Genomic DNA, 20,160 nt, shown 5'->3' on the forward strand with positions numbered 1-20,160 from the left:
TTGATGCAAAGCGCGTGTCGGGGCCTACGAGGTTTTCGAAGAGAGCGAATCCGAGTCGGACCCGTATATCGAGTTGAGCGACGTCGAGATGAACGAGGGAAGCATGCACTAAACGCGCGTCGAGACGCTGCGCTGGGTTGACGAGCGCAACCAGCGTGTACATTTGTCATCGATCCGCATCGAACTCGCGGCAGAAAGTGTCAATGACACGGACGACATCTTTGGAGCATGGCGCCGTCGAAGCGCATTCTCAAAACGTGCACTGGCAACGTTGGCCCAACAGTTGACTTCTTGTACCACAGCACGCTGCTGGTTTTCTGGCTACGGGCTCGCAGTCTGGAAGCCCTTGGCTACGGCCGTGCGTTGACTCGTCTGCAGTCGCTGCTTGACACTGGCGACGAAGGCGCTGCCGACGCGTTGCTGGGGCGTATGTCGGCGTTCACCGAGGCACCGACCGTCTCTCAGCTCGCAGCAGCGCTGGAAGCAGCGGCGACGCTCGGTGCTCTTGATCCCGCAGTCGCCATTCTGTGTCGGTAGGCGAAGGCGCCCACGAGATGGTCGTGCAAGTCCGTACCGGCACTGTTATCTCCGATCGCTGCCCTTATCAACTCATGTGCATGGACGGCCGCCTTGCAAGATGGGTGTGCAACTCGGTCGTGCCGGACCTCAACGCTGCCAACGTGGTTCAACTTGCCGCCGCCGCACCCACTGCCGCCAAGACTCTCCTGTTGAAGATCAATACGTCGTTGGTGCGTCTGCCACTGGATTCATTGATCGCGCTGCACGATCTCGATGCCGCTGGGCATTTGCCGTTCGGTCGGTTTTTGCACCTTGTGGAGATGGCGGCGTTGAGCAAAACCGACATGGCGGCACGGGACACACGCGTCATGACAACCGCAGAGCCCAAACCTTCCACAACTTGCAAGACGCCGGCGCTACGACCATTGAACCGTGCGCACTTGGCGGCCATCGCCGCGATTTTGCTCTCGAAGCCCCGGGCTGCACCCGTATTTGTGCACTCACATTGCCAAAGCGCCGACGAGTCCTTTGTACCACTTGTTTTGGAGGCGGCGTGGCACCTCGCCGAGACGCCCATGTACGCGGATCTCGTTCGTCACCGTCCGAGCTTGCTGCCGGACGTCGACGACCAGCCACCGGTGGAGTTGTGGTGCCAACCGAATGCGCACTTGCCAGCGTACCCACGCGTGGAGGCCTTTCTCCGCGACCCCAAGCGGGAGACAACGGAGCACGGCTTCAGCAACACGGGCATCTACTTCGCAGCCACGTACTTTGGCCCCAGCATCAACGCGACCTCGGACGCGAGCTCAGAGGCGACGCCCTTTCGCGCCGGGAAGGCTGCATGCTGCAGCATTGCCAAGACGACCGCATTCTACGCTGTGGCACTTGAAACGTGGACGAAGCGCCGCGACGAGGCGTCGGCCTGCACCAGACTTTGAAACCGATTCAGCAATCATCGGAATTGCGCAAACCATGCAGTTGCTACTAGCAACAGATCAGCAAGCATTTTGTGAGGGTACATCATGAATGCTTTTTTGGTTTTATATAAGAGGTGTCGTCGACAACTAGAGCGTGAGCCCGAGGTACGACCGCTCAAACGTGTAGTCACCGTCGTTCGGGATGAGCGGGTACGCAGGCGTGAGCGCGTCCTGCGCGTACATGTAGAGCGAGTTGTAGATCTTCCAGTAGACCTCGCGCACGCGTCGCGCGGGGTGGAAGAGCCCCTGGAGGCAAAACTGCAGAATGACATGCGCACCAAGCGCGACGCGGCAGCCCTCGATCGCGTCAAAGACGGCGCCAATGACGTGTGGCGACGTCTCAAAGATGTTAGGCCACACAAAGTTGAGCAAGTGGATCACCGCGTCTTCGCAGCCAAGGCCCGCGACACCGAGTGCGAGGTGCTTGACCGTCGTCGCCGCCGTCTGCCGATGCACAAGGTCGCGGTCCATGAGCGCGTCTTGCAGCAACGGAGTGACCGCGTAGATGTAGTCCTTGCCCATTTCGCCAATGTACTCGAACATGAACGAGAAGGCCTTGAGGACACCATTCTGGACGTTGAGCTCTGGCACGCGGTACTCGTTCATGAGCGCAGGGATGACGGTGAACGGCGAGCACGTCTCGGCCACGATCGCAATCGCGACCGTTGTGCAAACGCGGTTCTGACGCTCTTGCACCTTGAGATTGTTGAGAAGCGTGTGGAGCACGTCTTGGGGGCCAATCGCCTTGGCAATGTACCCAAATGTGTTGACAGCCGCGCGGCGAATGCCCTTCTTGTGGGCCTTGAGCATCTCGAGGAGCTCAAAGCAGATGCGCATCCACTCGCGCGCCGAGACGAGCTCCGCGCCGCGATCTGCGATACGCCCGACGAGGTCGATGCAGTTTTCCTGCACTTTTTCATGGCGGTTCTTGAGGATCGGCGTCAGTCGCGGCAAGAGGTCCTTGATCGGCGGCGTCATCTTGGCCATACCAATGACGTTGACGATGGCCTTGAGCGCACCCAGGATCGACCCGAGGACCTCTGGGTACTCTTCACCGAGGTACTCGTACAAGACGACGCCCATGTGACCCATGAGCTGCTCCTGGTCGCACGTCTTCATGACGACCGCAATGCGGTTGATGAGATCTGCGGCTTGCATGCGCACCTTCGCAGGCTTGTTGTTGAGGCGCCACTTGATCGTACCGCAGATCTGCGGTAGGTAGTTCTTGGCGCGCAACCCGAGCGCGTTGACGACGACGCCAAAGCCGTTGAGCATCGTGGACGTGTCGTCCGCCGTCTGCTCTTGAAAAGCAAAGAGGAGGCCGTCGATGAGCTTCTCCTCAAGGTCCGTGTCGATGTCGGTCACGCCAAGGTTCTGCACAATGTTGTCGATTGCCTCCATGACCATTCGCCGGTATGGCTCGCTCTCGTCCTTGAGGTCGTCGACGACACGTCCGACAATTTCGGAGGCGCCCACCGCGTTGGCGAGCGCGACGGTCGTTTCGACGAGCTGCTTGTAGTTGCGCTTGTCGAGCGCCATGCGGCGGACCCAAAAGTGCCGGAAAAAGTCGGGCAGCACGTGGCTCTTGACGTACGACGGCGCGACGCCCTCGGTGGCGACGCACTGCTGGACGACCTTGAGCACAATCTTCTTCATCTCTTCATCCGGCGACTGGAACTCACGGATGAGGATCACCATGCTCTCGCGCGTGTAGTAGTTGGCGCAGTTGGCGTCCATGAGCGGAATGATGTACCCGATCGCCTTGAGGAAGGCTGCGAGGCCCTTGCCCCGGTGCTGGCGGATGCCCTTCCAGAGGGGCCGAATGACCGAGTCGAACGACTCAATACCGTACGGGTGAGCGGCCTCGGCAAGTGCAGCCAGCGAGAGCGCCGTGATCGTGCGCACCTTTTGCTGGTCGTCGACGAGACCGTGGCCAACGCACTCGACGAGGTGCTTCAAATGCGGGAGCACCGCGCAGCCCATAAGAATCGCAATCTGCTGCACAATCTTGATACCCGTATGGCGCGCCTCCCAAGACTTGCGCGAATTGCACACGGCCTTGAGGAAGGGCAGCAGCGCTGGAATCCCGAGAGCCGACGCCACGACCGCAAACGCCCGCGCCGTCGTGTTGCGCACGTACTCGTCGGCGTTGTCAATGTCGGGACGCATCGTCGAGATCATCGTCGCGAGACCCGCGGCCTTGGAGAGGTTCGAGATGATTTCGCGGCCCTCAACACGCGCGTAGTAGTCTTCGTCAATGAGCAGCGGCTCGATGACGACGAGGATCTTGTGCACGAACGGCCGGACAAGGTCGTCGAGCTTGTACAGAATGCGGTCAATGACCTTGACCAGCAAGTGGCGCTCCTGGTCCTCCAGCGTCGGCGCCATGAGCAGCGGCAAAATCTGGTTGAAGAGCGGCCCCGCGCCGAGCTCGCGCGCCTTGTCTGTAAGCTGGCGCAGCGCCGTCTTGCGCTGGGGTGGTGTCCCGTTCTTGATTTTGAGGAGAAGCCGCATGATCTTGCGCTCCTTGACTGTCTCGGCGTCGAGCGCCTCGTCGTCGACCTCTTCCATGAGCTTCCCAAAGTACTGGTAGTCCTCGGGCTTGATGAACGGCATGTCGCCACCCGATGGCGTTTGCGGCACCGCGAGGCCATAGTCCGAGACACCACCGGGAGTGGACGCTGCAATCGAGAACCCCGGCGTCTGGCCCATTGGCGTCGGCGTCGCCATGAGCTTGCGCGAAGGTGTTCGGATCGGCATGTAGTTGGCTGGCGGGTCCAAGATCTTGTACCCGGACGTTGGGAACATTGCGTCCAGCTCCTCGTCGGTCAGCGGCCGGTTGCGCTCATCGATCTCGCGCTCCCAGCGCAGACGCTGAGCAACCTCGGGCGTGATTTGCGACGACAAAAAGTGCGTGCCGCCGGGCGTCATCATGATACCGGGTGTTTGTCCACCCGGTTGCTCAGGCATGGGCGTCTCGTCCCAGCGCGACCGCTTCCGGCCGGGCGTCGGGGTCACGCCGCCGTAGTCGCTCGTCCGCGCCTGCTGCGGAGTTTCGTCCCACTTGGTTGACGAGGACGATGCTGCTGGCGCAGCGCTGGTCGTACCGGCCGGAGCGGGGGTTTCGTCCCATCGGTTCTTCTTCGGTGTCGCCGCCGGGGTTGCGTCCCAGCGCGAGGCCACAGGCGTGGCCGCGGCAGCGCTCTTGTCAAGGCCTTCGTTGTCAGAGCGGTCCCACTCGGACGCCGACTCATCCGTAGTCGCACCTTCCGCGTTCGAAGACGAGCCCGCGTCGTCCCATCGCCGGCGCTTCTTCTTCGCCGCCTCTTCGACCGCAATCTCTTCTTCCTCCTGACGCTTCTTACGGATCTTGCGCATTACCTCTTCGCGCTCGGCGTCCAGCTGCTGGCTGTGCATGATTTCACGATAGCTCTTGGCGGCGCCGTCCTTGCCGCCTCCAAACGCATCCGCGCGTTCCGGCGACAGCATGCGATCGAAGCGCCGCTTCGTATACGCGTTCTCGCGGTCCACGATCTTGGTGTTGACCATGCCCGAGCCATTGGCTTCGCGACGCTCCTTGTCCTCGAACGGATTGTAGTCCTCGTCGATGAGGCCGTCCGCGGGGCCGTGGCCGCGCTTGGCCTGCGCCCGCGGGTCCGCCTTCTCATCTTCCTCGTCATCCAGCGTCCGCGAGTAGCCCGCGAACTTGTCCGTGCCCATGCCTCCGTAGAGGTCCGCGTCAAAGTGCGTGCCCGCCGACGTGAGCGCGATGCGGTCCTTCTCGTCCGCCATGCTTCCTGCTACTGGGCTATTTAATGCTCCCCGTCGCTCTCCATACAAACATCCAATGAAACCACGTCATTTTATTCGGCTCGGGATCTGTGTGGTCTCTGGAACTGGACCACTTTTGGCCAATGGCAGTGCGCGACGGCTATTCTTACCGCGCAGATTACGCTCTTTCCACAGAAAATTACGTAGCCTCATGCGTTAAGAATGCCCAGTTGTCTTGTATACCGGAACACACAGCAGTGGACAGGCATCACTGCGGCGCAGAGTGACTGCGGCGCTCGTCAGCGAAGAATTGAGAACATAATTCCTACTCTTCGTTGGAATGGACGGCAGCCTCAAATCGAGGTGAAGCGGTTCCTCAATCATGCAGCTGCGCACCTGCTATCGACAGACCGAGCGTCGCGTGCAACCCCTTTATGTATTAATTCGTGGCAAGTGGACGCCATGACCAGTTGGATGCAACGCCTCTGCTTGTCCGCGTCTAATTCGTACATTAAAATAAGTTGTCGCGCATGTAGCTTGGTGAATGTATGTGAAATTGCGAAACCGTAAAAAAGAAAGCGGCTGCCTTCTTTGGCGGACGCTCTGTGGTTGGTTATTTTTCGTCGTCCGTGGGGCTCGTTGAGGAGGCAGCATGGCCAGCAAGGCGAAGACGGCCAAGCGGGCCGAGCGCCTGAAGAAGGCCAAGGCCGCGAAGGAGTCCAGCGCGGACCTCTCGTGGCAGATCGACGACCTGCTCACGCTCTCGGACCTCTCGGAGGAGAACCTACTGCGTAGCCTCCACAGCCGCTACGAGCATGACCTCATCTACACGTTCGTGGGCCCGATCCTCATTAGCATCAATCCGTACCGGGTCATCGACGACATCTACTCTGACGCGACGATGGATCTGTACCACAAGACGAGCGGCGGCAGCAAGCCGCACGTTTTTGCGACTGTCAAGGCCGCGTACGAAGAGCTCGTCCTCTCAGACGTCACCAAGCCCAGTGACCAGAGCATCATCATCAGCGGTGAAAGCGGTGCCGGGAAGACCGAGACGACCAAGGTCATCATGCGCTACCTGGCGCGAGTCGCAAGTGGCCAATCCTCGGGCGCCGCGACTGAAGGCTCGCTCGAGCAAAAGGTCCTTGATTCGAACCCGCTCCTCGAGTCGTTTGGTAACGCCAAGACGCTCCGCAACGACAACTCGTCGCGCTTCGGCAAGTTTATCGAGATCCAGTTCGACCGCCACGGCAAGATTGGCGGCGCCGAGATCATGAACTTCCTTCTCGAGAAGACGCGCATCGTGACTCAGAACATTGGCGAGCGCAATTACCACATCTTCTACCAGCTGCTTGCGGGTGCCGACGCCGCGACGAAGTCGCAATTACACCTCACGCGCCCGGAGGACTACGACTACCTCCGAAAGAGCGAGTGTTATGTCATCCCGTCCAAGTATGCCATTCCTCCGATCCCCATACGCTGGGTACTCATGTATTTTGATGTGTTAGAGACGATGAGCACGAGTTTGAGATCACGCGTCGCTGCCTCGGCAACATTGGCATCTCGCAAGAGCTCCAGGACAATGTGTTTGCAATGCTGGTACGTACATATTCTTACGTACCTATCTCATGAACACGTCATCTAGGCGGCGATCTTGCACCTCGGCAACGTCGACTTCAAGGTCGAGCAAGAGACGTGCGTACCGCTCAACGCCACCACGCTCGAGACCATGTCGTGGATCGCGGACCTCCTTCAAGTATCCAAGGACGCGCTCCGCAACGCGCTTTGCAACCGACAGCTCTTTGTCGGCGGCAAGGTCATCATCCAGACACAGGACGCGAACCAGGCCCGCGACAAACGCGACGCGCTCGCCAAGACTATTTACTCGTCGCTCTTCCTCTGGCTCGTGATGGAGCTCAACCGGACGATCTCCGAGCCGTCGCGCAAGTGGGGCTTCATTGGCGTGCTGGATATCTACGGCTTTGAGAAGTTTGACTGGAACACGTTCGAGCAGCTCTGCATCAACTTTACCAACGAGAAGCTCCAGCGGCACTTTAACCAGCACATGCTCGAAGTCGAGCAAGTCGAGTACACGAAGGAGGGCATTGACTGGACGCACATCAAGTTCCAGGACAACCAAACGACGCTCGAGCTCCTCGAGGGCAAGCCGAATGGCAAGCCTGGCGTCTTCATCGCGCTCGACGACGTGTGGCGTACGAAGGGCGAGGAGGCCAACCGCAAGTTTGTGAGCTACCTCCACGCGACGTTTGGCGGTAACGCAGCCCACGAGTCGTATATCCAGCCCAAGGTCGACGCCGCGTACAGCTTTGGCATCAAGCACTACGCTGGGGACGTCATTTACGATGCGTCTGGCTTCAACGACAAAAACAATGAAGATCTGAACGACGATATGAAGGAGCTCATCAAGCAGTCGGGCAGCGACTGGCTCAAGACGATCGTCGACAACAGCCTCCAGAGCACGGAGGCGGTATCGCGCCGCGTGTCTGCCAAGCCTGCCGCTGTCTCTCGCCGCCCGTCCGAGCTCCCAAGCGACAAGAAGACGCGTACGCTGCGCGAAGTGAGTGTCGGTGCACAGTTCCGGTACCAGCTTCAAGAGCTGATGGCAAAGATCTCGGCCGCAACGCCGCGCTACATTCGCTGTATCAAGCCCAACGAGGAGAAGCGGCCGATGGCGATGGACGGTGCGCAGTGCGTGCGCCAGCTCAAGTACTCTGGCATGATGGAGGCGATCCAGATCCGCCAAAAGGGCTTCGGCTTGCGCGAGGAGCACGATACGTTCTTTTACGACTTTCTTGCACTCGACCCGGCCGCCGAGGACATCCACGAGCTCGTCGCGAGCATTTCCGAGATGCTCAACGAAGGCAAGGACCAGTGGCAAATGGGTAGCACCAAGATCTTTCTCAAGCGGTCCGTCGCGGAAAAGCTCAAGCGCCTCAAGATGCTGCGCGAGATCTCGGCCGCTCGCACGCTTCAGCGCGGGTACCACATCTGGAAGCGCACTCAGTGCGCGATCAAGATCCAAAGCGCCGTGCGCTCGTGGCGGGCGCAAAAGGAGCTCGGGCTCCTGCGGTCCGCGGCCTACACCGTCATGAAGATGGCCCGAGGTTTTGCCGCGCGCTCCAAGTACAAGCGCCTCGTCGTCGTCCACCGTGAGCGCGTCGCAGCGGCCGTCAAGATCCAAGCGATCGCGCGCGGGTTTGTGATTCGCCAGCGCGACCTTCTGCATCCGTTCGCGGGCATGGGCGCCAAGGAGCTCGACGCTCGCATCAAGGAAATCGAGGCGGAAATTGCAGTCGCGGCCAAGAAGAAGCAATTTGACAAGTGCACGAGTTTGCAAAAGGACTTGGACGCAACGCTCGAAGCGCGCCGGCTCGTGCGCACGCCCAAGGAGGTCGACGCTGAGATTGCCGCACTCCATGATGAAATGGATGCGCTCGCACGCCAGAAAAAATACGCCGAGTGCTCGGCACTGCAGACCAAGTTGGACGCGCTCGAGGCCTTTCGGAAGGCAATGCCCGAAGACCTCTCGGACCTCGAGCCCGCGGAGCTTGACGCTCGCATCGATTCGCTCAACGCGGAGCTCCAGGCTGCGATGGCCAACCGTCAGTTTGATGCGTGTGGCGCGATCCACGACCGCCTGGATAAGCTCGTCGCGGTGCGCAAGACCAAGCAGACGCCGGCCGAGATGGACATCGAAATTGCGAACCTCACGGTCGCGCTCCAAACGTCGATGGCCAAGAAGCAGTTTGACAAGTGCGCCTCCATCCAGGCGGATTTGGACGCGGTGACTAAGCGCCGCGCCAAGGCCCAGGCGCTCTTGCCGCCGCCACCACCGGCCGCGGCACCCGTCGCTGCTGTCGCGACCAAGCCGACGACTGTTGTGAAAGCGACGGCTGCCAAAGCGTCTGCCAAGTCTGCGTCGGTCGTCATGCCGCGTGCTGCGCCGTCAATCTTGGCGCCAACGGTGAGCGCACCGTCTATCTCGGCAGCGACCGTCTCTGCTCCAGTAATCAGCGCGCCGTCGGTGGCAGCGCCTACCGTGTCCGTAACGGCGCCGTCGGTCAGCGTCGCGCCCAAGCAGCAGCCCACGATGCCAGCCCTGACAGCGGCTCCCAGTGCCACGGCACTTGTGCCCGTGGGCTCGCAAGCGCTCGTGGCGCTCGGGTCGCAGGCTATTGTGCCCAAGAACGATCGTCCGCCGCGCCGTCCGCGCAGCAACTCGAACGACTCGAACGCGTCTTCGCAAGCGATCTCGGTCGTTTCGCGTGCATCCAAGGTCTCCAAGGCGTCGACGACAAAACCCGCCGCGATCCAAGAGGCTGTAGAAGACATTTCGCGTACAGTCGAGCGCCTTCGGCCAGCCAAGGCTGTGACCGTACCGGAAACAATGTCGGTCAAGGAAGCGGCGGGTGTCATGAAGTCCAACCGCACAGCCGCCGTGCTGGTCGTCAATAACGCCGGTGGATTGGAAGGCATTCTGTCTGACACGGACGTCACCCGGCGCGTGGTCGGCCCCGGTCTCGATGCGTCCAAGACGGCTGTCGCGACAGTCATGACGCCCCACCCGAGCTGCGTGACGTCGACGGATAAGGCGACACAGGCACTCAACATGATGCTCCAGGGCCGGTTCCGTCATCTCCCCGTGATCGACGCCAACTCGGGCGCCGTTGTTGGTCTACTCAATGTGTCGAAGTGCCTTCATGACGCGATTCGACGCCTCGAGCATGCACACACAAAAGCGCTGGCGCTTCAGAAGGACCTCAACGCGAGTGGCTCGGCAATGGCGCTCCTAGCGCCGATGCTTGAGAAGATGTCGTCGCCGACGCTGTACGACGTCATTGCGCGCGACACGCTTCCGCCTCTCGTACTGGAAGACGACATGCTCGCGGACGTGGTTGCGGCCATGGCTTCGTCTCGCAAGGCCGCGCTGGTCGTCGACGAGGACAAGCGCCTCATTGGTATTCTGACGCCCAAGGATGTCATGACGCGGGTGATCGCGCCAGGCCTCTCGCTTACGACGACGCGTGTCTCGAAGGTCATGACTGCTGACCCGGACGCTGCCGTGAGCGGGACGACGATCATGGACGCATTCCACATTATGCACGACGGGCGCTTCCTCAACTTGCCAATTGTCGACGAGAACGGTGTCGTCGCGGGCCTCACGGACGTATTGAGCCTCGCCGTGCACGCCTTCTCAGCCGGCGACGATGGTCACATGCTGACGCAGTTTGTGCAAGCGTCTTTCCACCACGGGAGCGACCTGGACGAACTCGCGAGTAACGCCAGTGGCGCGTCGGCATTCTCACGGTCGTCCAAGCTCTCGCGCCGCACGGACCGGTCGCTCACGTCCAAGCCGACGCCCGTTTCGAGCTTGCGTCCCGCGCCTGCGCACACGATCGTTGAGACGGCGTCCGTCGCTGACGTGTGCCAGCTCATGCGCGCAAAGCAGACTGATGCAGTCCTCGTGGTTGCTCACGACGGCGGTCTCGTTGGTATCATCACGGACAATGACATTTGCCGCCGCGTCGTGGCGCAGAATCTGAACGCGCGGTCGACGCCCGTCTCGTCGGCAATGACGGCTAACATCAAGTACGTGGGACCCGACGACTCGGCGCTCGATGCGATGGTCCTCATGCACGAAGGTCACTTCCGACACCTCCCCGTCGTTGACCAGTCGAGTGTCGTCGGCATACTTAGCATTGGCAAGTGTCTCTTTGACGCAATCAAGCGCATGGAGCAAGCCATGAGTGCGACCGAGGCGCTGCAGCAGTCGCTCGAGCAGCAGTTCAAGGGCCAGATGAAAGGCATGGTCGGATCGCTCATGGACAAGATGTTCTCGTCGTCGCTGACCTTGTCGTCGCTGCTGCAGACAGACACTGGTGCGCCGGCGCCTATTGTGTCTCGGACGACCACCGTCGCCGAGGCTGTCACGCTCATGGCATCGTCTCGCAAGGCTGCGATTGTTGTCGAGAATGGACGGCTTGTCGGTGTCTTCTCACCAAAAGAGCTCGTGCTGCGCGTCCTTGCGCTTGGGAACGACCCGACGAAAACGATTCTCGGTGACGTCATGCTTGTGGACCCAGAGGTCGGTCTCCCCGATACGCATGCGCTCGAGGCGATGCAGATCATGCACGAGACCCAAGTGCTCAACCTGCCCGTCGTGAGCCCCACGGGGGCGCTTGTTGGCCTTGTCGATGTGCTCACGATGAGCTACGGCTGCTTCAGCATCGTGTACGGCGATAGCCGCGACAAGCTCGAGGAGTTTTGGAACACGACGTTTCAGCTCGAAGCTGCGGCACCGACTCCGCTTCTCACAGCGCCCGGCCACGGTGCCAACTTGGTGCAGGCGCAGCGCACGGTCGCGAGTTTGCGTCCGTCGAAGGCCATGACGATCCTCGACACGACGTCTGTGCGAGAGTGCGCCAAGGCCATGGAGCGCCAGGGCGCCGATGCTGCGCTCGTCGTCTCGGGCGCAGGGGCGCTCGTTGGCATTGTCACAAGCACGGATCTCACCCGACGCGTCATCTCGCTCAACAAGTCGCCCGACTCGACGTGTATCTCGGCCGCGATGACGCCACAGCCTCAGTTTGTAACCGAAGACGACCCGGCCATCGACGCGCTCTCGACGATGCTTGCAGGCAAGTTCCGGCACATCCCTGTGGTTGACAGCCAGGGCCTCGTCGTTGGTATCCTCCACATTGCCAAGTGTCTTTACGACGCTATACGGAAGCTCGAAGCGACGACCAAGTCGCAAGCCAAGGAACTCGCGGCCAACACAAAGCTCGTCAAGCGCCTCGGACCCATGGCCCACCGCCTCTTTTCGCCCGACGTGCTATCGATCATTGAGCACGACACGGTTGCAGCGCCTCGAGTGCTGCCCTACACGTCTATCTTTGCGGCCTCCAAGCTCATGGCTGATACCAAGCGCGCGGCTCTGGTCGTCAATGAGCGCGGGCACCTCCTTGGCATGCTCACGCCCGCTGAGCTCTTGACAAACGTGCTCGCCAAGGGCCGACCCGTGCACACGACCGCCGTCTGCGACGTCATGATCTCGGCGCCGCAAGTCGTGTACGGTGCGACGTCGGTCGTCGACGCGATGCATGCAATGCACGAAACCAAGAGCTTGCATCTCGCGGTGCTGCGCTCGTCGACTGAGGCCGAGGTGCTTGGCTTGATCGACATCCTCTCGCTGTCGTACGGCAGCTTTGCGAAGGGCAGTCCGGCTGACTGGAAGGCGTTCTGGGAGTCGTCGCTTGAGGTGGACGACGACGGGACATCGTCCGTCATGAGCAGCCACAGCTTGCACTCGAAGAAGAGCTCGATGCACCAAGGTGGCGGTGGCAAGAAGACGTCGTCCGGCGATGTGCGTCCTGTCTCCAAGCTCCGCCCGTCGCCGGCGCTCACGGTCCTCGCCGACGTGAGTGTTCGTGATGCGGCCATGACAATGAAGGCCGACAAGGCGGACGCTGCTCTTGTCGTTTCGCGCGAAGGTGGTCTTCTCGGCATTTTGACTGACACGGACGTCACGCGGCGCGTTGTGGCTCTCGGCAACGACCCGGGCTTCATCACGGTCGCGGACGCCATGACGGCCAACCCGACATTCGTCCAAGAAGCCGACAGCGCGATGGACGCAATGTTTATGATGCTTGAAGGCAAGTTCCGCCACTTGCCGGTCGTTGACGCCGATTTGCGTGTGAGCGGCATGCTCAAGATCCAAAAGTGCCTCTACGACGCGATCCGGCGCCTCGACGACAATGCACGCGGCCTCATGTCGCCATCGCTGCAATCGATTCTCGACGCCGACGCGCAAGCGATGCCGCCGCTCTTGTCTGCGACCGACTCAATTTTGCACGCGGCGCGACAGATGGCGTCCAGTCGCAAGGCCGCGCTCGTCGTGAACAGCCAGCAAAAGCTTGTGGGCATTCTTACGCCCAAGGACGTGCTCCTTCGTGTCGTCGGTGGCGGCCTCGATGTGCTCTCAACCCCCGTCGGCGACGTCATGACCAAGAACCCCGAGGCCATCGACCCGTCGCTGTCGGTCCTTGATGCGCTCCATCTCATGCACGAAAACAACTTTTTGAACCTGCCAGTCGTGCATGCGGCGACGGGCAAGATTGCTGGTCTCGTCGACGTTTTGAGTTTGAGCTACGGCAGCTTCTCGAAGGGCTCGGGTGAGTGGCAGACGTTCTGGGATCTCTCGCTCTCGGCTCCCGACCACGACGAGAATGCGGATAGCGGTATCAAGGCTGCCAACAACGGCCCCGTGCCAACCGTCGCGGCGCTGCGCCCGTCCAAGGCAACGATTCTCCCTGATACGATCACGGTCGCGGATGCTGCGCTGATTCTTCGCCGCGCCCGCGTCGAAGCGTGCAACGTCGTCAACGCCACCGGGCAGCTTGTGGGCATTCTCACGGACACGGATGTGACGCGGCGTGTCTTGGCGCGCGACATTGATCCTGAAACGTGTCTCGTCTCGACCGTCATGACGGCGTCGCCTACCTGCGTCCGAATGACAGACCCGGCGACCGACGCGCTCAACCTGATGTTGCAAGGCCACTTTAAGCACCTCCCGGTCGTCGACGCCAACGGCGAGGTCAGCGGTATGCTCGACATCTCCAAGTGCCTCCACGACGCCATCTCGGTCATGGAGCGCGCACAGGCGTCGGCCGATGCTTTCGCGTCGGAGCTCCAGCGTGGCCTTGGTCACCAAGACACAGCAGCCAAGTGGATCGAAGCGATGCGACGCCCGACGGTTGCGATGGCTGTCGAGAAGAACATGCCGCCGCCACTTGTCGGTGTTGACACGCCAGTGCGCGAAGCCGCCAAGATGATGGGCTCGTCACGCACTGCCGCTGTCGTTATGGACGGTATCGACGTGATTGGCATGGTGACGCCCAAGGACTTGCTGCGGAAGCTCATTGCGCGATCGCTCTCGGCCGAGACGACGCGGGTCGCGGACGTCATGACGCCGCACCCGCTCACGATGCCTCCGACGTCGAGCATTCTGGAAGGTCTCCACGTCATGAAGGAGACGCGGGAGCTCTTCGTGCCGATTGTGGACCCAACGTCCAAGCGCGTTGTGGGCATGGCCGACGTGCTCTGCCTGAGCTACTCGCAGTTCGCGTCGTCGGGCGACAACTCGCCCCAGAACGCGGCGAGCGAGTGGCGAACGTTCTGGCAAAGCGCAATGGCGATGCAGGAAGAGATGGGCGTTCACGACGACTTTGACGACACGTGCTCAGTCGGGACCATCGAAGACTTCGAGCGCACGGAAGCGATGGCGCCGACGATGCCCGCCGTGACGATGGCAATGACGGCGTACTCGGAGCTCGGGGACTCGGTCTCGGTCATCTCGGCCGACCAGACGAGCATCTCGACCAACATGGCTGGCACGTTCCTCTTCAAGGTCAAGGATCACATGGGGCATGTGCACCGCATTCGGAGTCGACCGGACAGCCTCGAGATGCTCAAGGGCGAGGTGCGCTCCAAGATGACACTCCTCCCAAGCACCAACATCCGCCTCAAGTACGAAGACGACGAAGGCGACCTTGCGGTCGTTTCCTCGGACGCAAGTCTCATGGACGCTGTGCACATGGCGCAAGAGAGCAAGTGGAAGTCCCTTTTGCTCGTTGTCGACGTTCTCGACGACCCCGCGCGCCGCATCTCGACGGTGCCCGAAGAGTACGAAGGCGGCGAGCGCGGTCTCCCCATCGGCGTTCACAACGGCGCGATCGTGCCCAAGAAGAAGACGTCGTCCAGCGACAAATCGATACTCTTTGCCGGCGTCGGCGTCGCGCTCCTCGGCGTGGGTATCGCCGCCATGGCCTTCCTCAAGTCGTCCAAGTAGCTCGGCTTCATTATCGTGTCGTACATACCCATAGAGAACAAGCGTCGCGTACATACCGGTATACTTTGATGCATTCATGTTGGTTGCCTGCTCCATGCGCCGTTTCTATCTATGGCCCTGTCGCTGTTGCCATCCAATGCGCATCCTCCTCCATCGACTGTGCACGCGTCGGTCGCCTCCATGGCCGTCTCCTCCTAGTACGCTCATGGTCCATGCTCCTCACCGCATCATGCATGCGCTTCCTCCATGTCGCAGGGGCGGGCCGCGATCCATCTTCTGCACCCAAACTTCCGCGAATACAAACGCAAGGTGGTTTTGCGGCCCAAAATAGCGGGGAGAGGGGTAGGGCAGAAACCTCTATAAATACATGCTTGCCGCTGGTGCGAAGGGGTTGAAGCGGGGCGGATATATTGAGTATGACAGGTCTCGTGTTGCTAAAAAAATACCGAAACCCCTGGACATGTACTGGATTTTTGTATACGATGTGGATGGGCGGTGCGTTTTTTATTCTCACGCGACGCGGTCGGCCGCAGTCACTTTCGAATTTGCCGCAGTTTTAAGCCGAACGAACGATGCTTGCCCTTGCCTCTGAACTCTGCCCGACGTCCGCGCCCTTCTTCGGCTTCATGGGCGTCACCTCCGCCTTGGTCTTTGCCAGTACGTCGATACGATGCGAACGCGAGGGCTAACGCACATGTGTATAGACTTGGGCGCCGCCTACGGTACGGCCAAGTCGGGCGTCGGTATCTCGTCGATGGGCGTCATGCGCCCGGAGCTCGTCATGCGCAACATTATCCCCGTTGTCATGGCCGGTGTCCTCGGTATCTACGGCCTTATCGTCGCCGTCATTATCCAGGGCTCGATTGACGTCCCGAACGGCAAGGAAACGGTGTACGGCTCGTACACGGGCTTTGCCCACTTGGCTGCCGGCTTGTGCTGCGGTCTCTCGGGCCTCGCCGCCGGTATGGCCATTGGTGTCGTCGGTGACGCTGGTGTCCGCGCCGTCGGCCAGCAGGAGAAGCTCTTCGTCGGTATGATTCTCATCTTGATTTTCGCCGAAGCCTTGGGTCTGTACGGTCTCATCGTCGCGCTTATCTTGGCCACGAAGAAGTCGACCGGCTGCTAAACCTTCACCCTCCATGCTCAAGACGAATTCGACGAATAACACTTGGCGCTCTCTGCTGTCTATAACCACTAGCGTGTGCTCTTAACGAATTGGTGTCTTCGTCGCCTTACATTTTCCCTATTCTCCGTGTCGTCTTGAAATACCCCGAGGCTCTCAACAGTCGCGAACCCCAACGGCATGGACCATGGCCCACAGCGTTTGCGCGCGACCATCGAGGCAGATCGAAGACAAGTGGTCTACACCCTCAGTTTTGGGCTGCACCAAGGGCCTTGTCTTCGCTTTGTGTTTCAGCGTGTTTCGGGGCGCATAAACTTCGTCCGCACAAACTCCGTACGGATACTTCTTCACTACTACCAAGACCATAAACTTACGACGATGCTCAAGGCGATTGAATTTGGCCTCATCCTCGTTCGCGGCGGCAATGCGACCGTGCAAGCCACGCTCTACGAAAGCATGCAGGGCAGCGACGAACGGTATCCATCTATCTATCTGTCTAACTATCTAGTAAGTTAATGGCCTTGGTACTTACGTTATCGATTTTAAGTAGTACCACTTGACATCTAGGTTCGAGTGCCAATGCGACTCTTCTTGAGCGTTCCAGGTGTGTCGTAGCTAGCGCCTTTAAAGAGGCCAGTTTCGGTCTTGGTTTGCCCGAGCAGCTGCGGCTGCGCCGTGTCTGACGTAAAGTTGTCCATAATGAACCCGTCCGAGCTTCCTACGACCACTCTTGTTACTGGCGGAGCTGAACCCTTTCCCTACTCACGAAGTTGAGCTACCTCTCTATATGAGATGATGCTACCTTGGGGGAAAGGTGCTGAAGGATGCGCTGGAGCTGCAAGTCATCCTTCCCGATCGCTTTCACATGCCGAATGTGCGCGTCTATGCGCGCCACGTTGGCCTCCGCGAGCTTCAATTGGCGCGCGTCCGCGTGGGCTTCGAGGCGCTCAAAGACCGTTTGCGTCTCGGTCAGCGCTGCGACGAGCGCTCGCGATTTCGGGTTGATTTCGGGTCGAAAGCTGCCATTGGCCCTTGGTCCCTCGTCGTCTAATCAGGATATGGGAAATCTGCATTGGAGAATAGTGTATGGAACGCACGGCTTCGCGGTCGGACTGTTTTTTTGCCTGCTTGCACCATCGCTTCGTAAATCTAACATAAGTTGCGGTCGATGGGCGCTTCAGCGCAAATGCCCATCGGAACCTTAATCGAGCGCGGATTGAGCGTCGGTGTGAACGGTGCGTTCGCAGCTTCCTTCTCGTGAGCTGCGAGGGAACGCTCAACCTGACGCTCATGCTTGGCGCGCGCCTGCGGCGACAGTTAGGAAGAGCGGTGGTCACCGTGTCACATTACGTAGGCCAGCATGTCGTCGACACTGCGCTTCATCGCATGCGTCTTGCGCTGAATTGGAAGGTGCGCATTTGCACGTATACACAGCGAAAGAAACTGCTGGCAAAGAGGAGAGTGTTTAGTGGGCTGGCCACAGAGACACAAGTTGGGTCTTGTCGTCACCGCTTGGTCTTCCTAAATAGCAGCGTGACTTGAGATGCTATTCTCCTACCAATGGATGCTACCTCAAGAAACTTTTGCTCGCGCTCATCCGTCATGTGCTTGTCGCTACATAGTCAAACAAACGACGTGATACGTACTTGATTGGTCATGCAAATTGGAGTACCGCCACGCGACTGCAGAGGCTTGACGCTCTAGAAAGGTTGGAAACTCGTGCGCAATTCGACGGCTCTTGCGATCAATTGCGGGCTTGAAGCGCAAATCTTTTTCGGCCTCTTGGGCTAGAAATTCCTGGATATACACGTCATGTTGAAGGAAGGATGCATTCTCTTCGCCATGTACCCTGTGCTTTGTGATTTTGTCTTGAACCTTGGACTGCGTCGCCTCAAAGCGCGCTAGCGTCGATGACCATTTGGACTCCACTGCTTCAGCTCGTCGCTCGCGCTCAGCAAGCAATTCTGCCTCAGTCGCCGCTGCTAGTAGCAAGAAGAGTATGAGCACCAGCAAGAACCCGAACAAGAAATGACGACGCGTACGCGCAGTTGGTGGTGGAGGCAAGGCAGTGAATGGATCCAACAGACACTGTGAAAGCTCGTCCACAAGCTTCGCAACTTCACGGTCGTCCTTCTCCCAGTCACAGCGTTCAAACCGCAGATAGTGCCGAAGCTGAGCTGAGATTGCATCGTCGTCAACGTCATGTAGAGCGTCGTCACAACTATCGCGCCCATCCATGATAAGACCACGGGCCAACAAGCACCAAATCTCAGAATATTGCTTCATCAGTTTCACAACAATCGATCCCAAAATAATATAAAACTAGGTTTCATCTCGTGTTTTCTTGGGGCAGGTTTTGGTTGAGGTGCTGCCTGGGTAGCGTGCAATCTAGAGGTGGTTTGGCGTCGTACTTGTGTCGTTGCTTGAACTGTGTGGAGCCATCAAATCAACCATGTCTGGAATCATGTGCATTGAAGTCCAACATGATCTGCCCCAAACCTCGTGTTTTTCTTGGGGCCAAGTGTGATTGGTCTTGGTGGTTTTTAGGTGGTGCGTAGGGTTGGTAGGCAATCTAGCGATCTTCCTGCGTAGCATGCGTAGAGTTTGATCCGAATAGAAGGTTTGACCAGGGTGCAGTTGAGCCTTTTGATTTCGGTTTGGTATCGGGGCAGCGTGCAACCTTGTGGTATGTCTGTGTGGTAGTTCTTGTACAGTACCGGTACTATGCTATTGTACTATGCGCGTTCGACGCGCACTGCGCAAACGCAACCACGCATTCACATGGCAAATAGGTGATGGACGCGTGCTCAGAACGCTACATCCGATTCGCTGCGGTGCGCTGTGCACCGCTGCCGGCCTTCGGCTGGGACTCACACTGCGGTGAAACCTCCGCTGCGCAGCGGAGCAACTGGTGAGGTCATTCAAAACATGAATCATTGTAGTGCTGTAGCGCCGACGTCAAATTCATTTTCTTGTGCGCTATGAAGGTGGTGCGTCGTCCCGACCTTGTTTCGTCGTGGAGTGTATGTTCAGAGCCGTCACTGGGATGAGCTCTTTCGTAATCGCCTCAACTTTCGCATCATTTCAGCACACGGGTCCAATACTGCACAGCCGGATGCTTCTCGCATAGAGGCCACGACGGCATCGCGGCTAGCTCAACGTTACAAGACGTACAAAGTCAAAGAGGTAGTTTAAAGATATCGCTACTCGGATTGGCAGGCCCAGCGATTCTATCGTGCGGGCCTCTGCACGCACGCGCTTCGCCGGGAGGAGCAACCGCCGCATATCGATCGACCTGGCGTCGCAATACTGTATTCCGACGCAGCTCTATGGCCTCCTCGATCGCAGTCGCTATGTCCAGGGCGACCGCTGCTTGGCGCTTCTGCATCTCACGCTTGCGCAGCGCTCCTGAAACAGGCGTCCCCATTCCCACGCGCGATGTGCGCAATACCAGTCCGCAAAACGTCGCACATTTTCGAGATATTCTAAGCTTAAAAGTACGTTTCATCCTAAAAACATTTATCACTCGGTTTCACGTTGGTATCCATCCACGCTTCAAAGCTTGCGCCTCGTATCTGCCACTTTTATGGCTCAGCCGCGCGAACCGACAATGGCAGGACCCAACTACGCCTGGTCGTCATTGTACAGACGCATATGTGCCACATGCACCCGCTCCGCTCGTGGTGCACCCTACCACGCTAACGCACAGGCACGGCTACAGTAAGGTGCCCATTCTGCACTCAGACTGCGTTTCGTGCCAAAAACTGCTCATACAATATATATAAGATAGATACACAAAGATAGGGTTGTCAGTCAATGAGAGGGCGGACGCGACTTGTGGTAAAAAAGAAGAGGATGTATGTGACGACGAGGCTGGTACAGCAAGCGATGAATGTGGAGGT

At 59.2% G+C, this 20,160-nt stretch overlaps 5 protein-coding genes across 5 annotated transcripts; 3 read left to right on the top strand and 2 right to left on the bottom strand.

Annotated features, from left to right (window-relative positions):
- Positions 1–228: 228 nt before the first annotated feature.
- Positions 229–1,581, top strand: SDRG_16681 (hypothetical protein; the record flags this gene model as incomplete). The annotated part of the gene is made up of 2 exons (XM_008622899.1): positions 229–499; positions 538–1,581. 2 exons carry the CDS (start codon positions 229–231, stop codon positions 1,455–1,457), a joined length of 1,191 nt encoding a protein of 396 aa, XP_008621121.1. The 3' UTR covers positions 1,458–1,581.
- Positions 1,526–5,386, bottom strand: SDRG_16682 (splicing factor 3B subunit 1). The gene has a single exon (XM_008622900.1). It carries the CDS (start codon positions 5,286–5,288, stop codon positions 1,584–1,586), a length of 3,705 nt encoding a protein of 1,234 aa, XP_008621122.1. The 5' UTR covers positions 5,289–5,386; the 3' UTR covers positions 1,526–1,583.
- A 502-nt stretch (positions 5,387–5,888) lies between these two features.
- On the top strand, positions 5,889–15,619 carry SDRG_16683 (hypothetical protein). The gene is made up of 3 exons (XM_008622901.1): positions 5,889–6,719; positions 6,776–6,866; positions 6,913–15,619. The coding sequence occupies exons 1-3, from the start codon at positions 5,920–5,922 to the stop codon at positions 15,133–15,135; spliced, it is 9,114 nt and encodes a 3,037-aa protein (XP_008621123.1). The 5' UTR covers positions 5,889–5,919; the 3' UTR covers positions 15,136–15,619.
- A 38-nt stretch (positions 15,620–15,657) lies between these two features.
- Positions 15,658–16,826, top strand: SDRG_16684 (V-type H+-transporting ATPase 16kDa proteolipid subunit). Its single transcript, XM_008622902.1, has 2 exons — positions 15,658–15,792; positions 15,840–16,826. Exons 1-2 carry the CDS (start codon positions 15,708–15,710, stop codon positions 16,259–16,261), a joined length of 507 nt encoding a protein of 168 aa, XP_008621124.1. The 5' UTR covers positions 15,658–15,707; the 3' UTR covers positions 16,262–16,826.
- On the bottom strand, positions 16,775–18,520 carry SDRG_16685 (hypothetical protein; the record flags this gene model as incomplete). The annotated part of the gene is made up of 9 exons (XM_008622903.1): positions 16,775–17,016; positions 17,061–17,305; positions 17,356–17,407; positions 17,459–17,563; positions 17,609–17,779; positions 17,830–17,872; positions 17,931–18,055; positions 18,107–18,240; positions 18,301–18,520. Coding segments are annotated over 9 exons (1,290 nt in total), but the record flags the coding sequence as incomplete, so codon positions are not given.
- Between the last annotated feature and the right edge of the window lie 1,640 nt (positions 18,521–20,160).

This window comes from Saprolegnia diclina (assembly GCF_000281045.1).
Source record: "Saprolegnia diclina VS20 unplaced genomic scaffold supercont1.145, whole genome shotgun sequence".
Lineage (NCBI taxonomy): Eukaryota > Oomycota > Saprolegniomycetes > Saprolegniales > Saprolegniaceae > Saprolegnia > Saprolegnia diclina.